The sequence below is a fragment of the Lathamus discolor genome, chromosome 8, assembly GCF_037157495.1.
Source record: "Lathamus discolor isolate bLatDis1 chromosome 8, bLatDis1.hap1, whole genome shotgun sequence".
Taxonomy (NCBI): Eukaryota; Metazoa; Chordata; class Aves; order Psittaciformes; family Psittacidae; genus Lathamus; species Lathamus discolor.
Window position 1 is genome coordinate 4172027 of NC_088891.1, and position 6508 is coordinate 4178534.

Consider the following 6508-nt stretch of genomic DNA (forward strand, 5'->3'; position numbering starts at 1 on the left):
CTCCAGTGCTGACAGCAAGATTCGCCCATTCTTCCCTCACATGCAGTGATTTTGATCACACCTCCATTGTATTCTCTGGCTAATCTGCAAGTTTCTCCTTTCTTTTCTTGTCCAAAGCTGCTCTCACGTACAAGTGCACAGGCGACCAGTGGACAGTGTACTGCAGGGTGATCCGGGAGAAGAACCTGTGCCAGGACATGCGGTGGTATCAGCGCTGTTGCCAGACTTGCAGAGACTTTTATGCAAACAAGATGCAGCAGAAGAGTTAATGAACCTGTGCTACTTAGAGCATTACAGCTATTTGTATGTAAATCACGGACTAGTAGGTCTGAGTACTGGAACTTCATGAGTTGCTACAATGTGGTGGATTCCAAAGCATACCTAATAAGACTTGAAACTAATTCTACAGACTGGATACCAAAGTAATCCACTCATCCACCTTAAAAAAAACAAACAGAAAAAGTCATCTCAAGGAGCCAATCCTTTTATGGTATTTTGACATCCTTACATTTTTCATTAATGCTTCTTACTTTAATATATTAAATCACCAGCCACTGGATGGCTTGCTACCATTAAAGAAAAGGACAAGAGTTGCAAAGTGATTACATTGACTAAGGTTATGGGTACCCCCATGGAGGAAGGCCTCTGGCAAAATAATTCAGCAAAGGTAGAGACATTACTTAATCTTTTAATCTTGGCTTTCATCTGATGCTTTCAGTTCCCAACAGTCATCCCGCTGTGGAGTGGGCTTGGAGGGACACACATAAATGAGAGGCTTAATTTAAAGAGAGGATTTGCTGTAAAAGCTTGTGAAAACTGATAGCAGAGGATGAACATCTCTGAAATTCCTGCAGAAAACTCAGTACAATTACATCCAACATTCCAAGTCGTGTATTTTAGAGAAGCTAATGAGGACTGCTCTTCTTTCTCATTTTGAAAAACAGTCCCCTCTCTTTTCCCCATAATATTACAGTTTCTTTTATGAAACCTATTTGTTCTCTGAGCTTTATGAAATGGAAGCTTATTAACAGCCTCAGATAGGTATTTTTAAACAGGAACTATTTACATGAGATGAGAGAAGCAAGAAATCATTTCCTCAGGTAGAGCTCACTGAGGGTTTTCTTGGTCTAATCTCTCTAGTTTTTAGAAGTCAGTCAGATAATGAGGCTGAATGCTGTTTTTAAGAGGACCATGAAACTGGATAGGGTTGGTACAAAACCAGGATCTGGAGCAAACTTTGTGTGAAGAAACACAAACAGCAGAACAAGTGTTTCCTATCTCTTGGCTCTTGTATACATCTGAGGTTGTGTAGCCTTTTGAGTCAAAAGGAGTCAGGGATACAAGGCATCCAGAGTGTAATCTTAAGCTTGTTGAAGTCATAAGGCCAAGACTTCCGTTGCCTTCAGTAAGGGTTAGAAGGTTAGGATTGTACTCGCTGTATTTTAATGCTTCCTGTCTTCCATGGTGCTATTAGGTTTGGTGCTATCAGATTGGTGCTATCAGAGCACTTAGCAAGTGCTGCATATACAACACTCTCTTCCATGTCTCTGCACTTTAAACCAAACTCCTCTCTGAGATGTGAGACTTGAAACAGGAGCTCTGCCCAGGGCAGAGTTTGTCCCCTCCATTAGTCATACAGACCAATGTCTCCTTATCATACCTTGCTCCAGTACGTATCATTTCCCTTGCCAGGGTCCAAGGCCAGTTGTGCAATGGTGGTTAAGTTACAGCCCACTCTTCAGGATACAAACAGCAGTTTGGATGAATTGCAGCTTTGTACTCGCTCTAGAACTGCCTGTTACTGTTTTTTCTTTGGAGATGAGTGCAGAGCTAAGCCCAGCCACTACCAGCAGCCCTGGGCCAGTCTGGATTGCAGCTCTCACTTATCCTCAAGTTGTCTTTGTTGCTGTTGTCTCTTTTTTCAATGCAAGAAGGGATAAAGACCTTCAGTACCTAACATATCTTTAAAGCAACTTTGTCTTCCTTATTACAGTCCTTTCAATATCCAGGACCTCACTGGATTAACTCATTAGCATTTTATTAAAGGCTACGTTTTTCAAGCACAGGAAGCTAATATTCATTAACAGACTAATACTTTGTGGGCTTCACGTTAGCATCTGTGCTTACTAGTGCAAATAATCGTGTGTGCACACCAGGGTTGGCCTGTATGCGCAAAGGCACATTTGCACACAGTTTTTTCTCAAGTGCCTGTCTCAAACAGATCTGCTTTCCAATGCCCCAGATGATTTTCTCTATCAGGGAAATGATTCAAACTTGGTTTTTTGTTATACTGAATGTTCTTTTGGCATCTTATGATCAGGATCAGACCTCCTCCTTCTGTTATTTCCACCCTTTAGCCCAAGTGCAGAGATTGTGTAACTACTTAGCGAGTAATCAATAGAAGATGTTACTAGCAGGGGTGACCTGGAAGATTTAGGCAATACCACAGTGATTTTCATTTAGGCAAATGAATAGGTAGATGAACTGCTAATGAAGAAGTTCCAAGAAACCAGACAGAGCCCAGAGGACCTGATTTATACTGGTAATTCACAGTGGTAGTTTTCCCCCTTGCGGGCTGTCATACCCTGCAGTGACACTGTCCCTAGTGCCTTAGTGCCTCACCACCACCATAGCCACCTCACAGCAGTTTGGCTGAGTTGGGTCCCCGTGACATCCTTCATTTGGAGTTTGCTGTTTTACCTTTAATGGGCAATATTTGCCCATGAAGTGGCCCAGCCCAATGAAACGCCACCCCTTTGCTGATCATTGTGGCATCACTAACACTCAAGTTGGGCTGTTGAAGGATTTGGCATCAGGCTTCTCTGTTAGCTTGAAAGAAAAGCATGTGCATTTATTACTAATGGGAATCCAAGGCCTTTAAATAGCAGGGGTAGGTTTTCCTTCTGGTGCTGACCTGTCACCCTCTGTAGGCAATAGGAGGGCTCCTAGAAAGGTGCACAGGAGAAAGAAGATTTTAAGTATTGTTTTTCACTAACTGTTCACTCCTTGCCACTGTCCAGAAGAGGACACTAGGCTAATTAGACATGTGGCCTGTCCCAGTATGCTTAGTTCTTGGACTTCAAAGGACATTTGGGTCTAAGTTCTTGGTCTTACCTAAGGAAACATGAATTTACAAGGAATTCTTTCAAATGTCTGAGCACTGAAATAAACCACCTCACTTGCTCTCACAGCCCATAGATTAGTGTGCATTGACCTTTAGGGTTTTTGTTATCAGAAACCAACTTTAATTAAACACTGATGGCACAACACAGCTCCATGTTACTGCATTCATATGGTGACAATCTTCCCACTTTATAATAGCCAGAAAATTAATAATAAGACAAAAATTCAGCTCTGTTCAATACTCCTGCACTTCTGTTTTGTATCATTTTATAAGAGGTTTAATATGAATTTACAGCTATGCTCTGCCCTCAGTTACTGCATACTGGTGAAAAGAAAGCTGTTTGTTTCGGTGTATCTATGACAATACTTCTTTTAGTTGTTCGTAAGAGACTGATGCTCTTTTGATTACAGTGGTGGTATTTCCATATTGTAAACAATACTCTGTACTGTTACTAAAGTACTGTACATTTCTAGTTGCACAATTGTGTTATTGAGTGTAGATTCTCACTAGCTCATGTATGGTGCTATTTTTTGTTGGTGGAAAAGAGTCTTAGCAGTTGGTTATTGCTTGATATTTTATTGTAATACAGGGATATATTCTCCATGGCAATAATATCATTTAAGTTTTTCATTACAGAGTGAAATGTATATATTTTTCCATTAGCTAATTTGCATATGTACTGTATCCATGGTAATTTTCTTTTTGGTGCTGGTTATAAATAGAAAAGATAAAAACAGTCCAACTGAATGGAACCAGTTGCAAATGAAAACCAAGGGGGAAAAAAAAGAGAAGAAAAGAGGCTTATTCCATTTTGGGAAAAAAAAATGAGTATGTTGAATAATAAATTTATTTTTTCCATAACAACTTTAATAAGGTTTCTGAACTTGAAAAAAATACGAAGCAAACCAAACGGCTAGCATGAAAATTAAGAGAAAGGAGTGATGTTGTAAGTAGTACATTACGCATCCGTCTAACACTGGGCTGAGACTGAGATTCGGTTAAGTCCAACTGTTTGATAGCTGTGGTAGGTGTAAAAGGTCATTTGTCAGTAGAGTTCTGGCATCTCAGAGTTCTCAGTGCACTAACAAATCAAGAAATGACGGGTCTTGTCCCGGCTGGGTTGCAAAGTAAAGCACAGGGAATGTTAATACCTGATAAATGCCTTGTGAGGTCTGTGGTCAGTGAGGCAACAGCAGAAACTCCCTGTCTGGAATTAGTGAGCCAGGCTCCATTTGGGGCATCGCTATGGAAGCCTGAGCAAGCTGTGGGGAAGCTAAAGCTTACGCATGACGGGAGGGATATTTTGTGAGTGCTTTACAGGAAGGTTGCTTTCAATGTACGCTGTAGCTGAGGTGAAGTGGCAGCTTGCTCTGTGTTTAATGGTAGTGGGTCCACGCGCGCAACCTGATAATGAAGACTGCTGAGTATGTGGAAATTTATATTGGAGCAAAACTATTCCATCCATTGGAAAGGTATCTACATAACCTAGCTGCACACTTCCCTGGTGTGAAATAAATGGAATTACTTCAGTGCCAAGTGTTTTGGATGTCTTTGTTGTAGGCACTAGCCAGAATCTTTGTACTGTTCAACTCCCCCCTCTACATGGTGAAGATGTTTTTTGCAGAGAGCTGCACACAGATATGCCTGTAGGATCCTCTCCTGTTCTGTCTTCCATGATGCCGTCATCCGTATCCCATTCCAGTGCAACTCTTATTAAAAGGACACTTCTTGGAGATGGGAGCAGCCTTAAAAACAAACAGAAGTATGGTGGATGTGAGAGTTCTCCTCCCAGAGTCATTTCCAGAAATGGAGTTTATACTGGTATTAAAAATAGAGCCCACTTACTGATCTCACGCTGACTTCTTGGTAATGGCACAACACTGGTAGGCTTCCTAGTTTTCAGAGGTAGCTTTAGCAGATACTGGCCATCATACATACGACTTTTAACAGCAGCAAAATTGTAGAAACTCCATCCAAGTGTTGCTGTATATTAGCACATCATCGTGTTTGTGTGTTGCCTGGAGTCAACATATGATTGCAATTGCTGACCTGTTTAAACAATAAAACATAGCTATAAGCCTTTGGAAGCCAAAAGGCTTTACGTTAAGCTGGGATATGGCAATGGGTGGGAGGGGTGTAAGGAATGCTGTCATACATTTGGCTTGAAATTTCCTTGGTATGTGCCAATATCTGTTCTATAAATCCAGTAGGCTTATATACTTAGTTTGCTTATTTGCATGTAGTGGTTTGCTGGTTTTCTCAGCCATGATGATTTGAAGCCATTGTCCTACCCTATGATCTCTGTTGACTTTATATGTAAGACACCTTAGCCAAGATGATTAAATGCAGGTAAGGTCAGATGGCTCTGGTGCTCTGGCATAAGAATACCAGGAAGAAAGTATAATCTCTTCCCAGCTGCTTGAAGCTCACTTCTGCCTCCACCAATTCCACCTGCTTCCTTCACTCTCTTGCAAGCCCTGGCATACACGGCAGTCTTGGCTGTCTTTTGGTCCCTTGCAGCAAGCTGGCAGGACCCTGCTTCCTCTGGAAGGAAATTGCTCTCCAAAAAGCACAATATGGATCACCTCACTCTGGCATCAGCCCCATGCATCACCGGGAGTACTGCCGTTGGAGGACCTTGCTCTGTTGGTAGAGTGAAAACCACATGTTCCTTCATGCTTTCCCCAACACCACATGGTCCATTGGGAAAGGTATGTTTTCTTCTTACTGAAGAGTGTTGGCACAAGTACCAATATGCCACGAAGCTCCAAGCCGAGAAGACCAGTGCTGGATGCACTTAGTGTTCAATGCACTCACACTTCAGATAGTTTAAGAAAAGAAACCCTGATAACCTACCTGCTGGCAAGTTACTTGCCTCACTTGTCCTGCTGCTATATGAATATAGTGCTCCCAGAAACAGGCAGGTTATGGGAATGGCTCCTGAACAGCGTTTCTTCTTTGAGTAATTGGACCTCTGCTGCACACGTTTGATAATACTTCTCCATACCACTCACTCTTCAGCATCCTTCTGTTTATCTTGATTTGGAGGCACGTCATTAGGAAGATAAGAGTTCCTTGAGTTCTGCTATTGCACAAAGACCAGGTATTTTTCCTGTGTGCATTGTTTCTGTCTTTATATCGTGTCTCTGGCTTCTCTTTGTGATCTTTAGAAATGGACTGGTCTGCCTGAAGAGAGACTTTCCAAGAGCATAACTGGCTTGGACAAGCAGGACTGAAGCTTTGGATGGGAAGAATTTTGTTTATAAAAGGAGAGTTTAAACAAGAGAGTATATAAGGAGAGAGGGACCACGAACTTCCCTTAGCAGTAACTACTCAGAATGTAATCAGAGAGTCTCCAAAGCTGACCTCCATGTGTCTTGCATC

The 6508-nt window shown here is 41.8% G+C and overlaps 1 protein-coding gene across 2 annotated transcripts in view; it reads left to right on the top strand.

Annotated features, from left to right (window-relative positions):
• Nucleotides 1–4660, top strand: part of ADAMTS17 (ADAM metallopeptidase with thrombospondin type 1 motif 17) — a 171977-nt gene extending 167317 nt beyond the window's left edge. For both annotated transcript variants that reach the window (XM_065688440.1, XM_065688441.1), the window contains one exon: nucleotides 118–4660. In XM_065688440.1, the coding sequence (XP_065544512.1) occupies nucleotides 118–269 (152 nt within the window). In that variant the 3' untranslated portion in view covers nucleotides 270–4660. The remainder of the gene's footprint in view (nucleotides 1–117) is intronic.
• Nucleotides 4661–6508: the final 1848 nt, after the last annotated feature.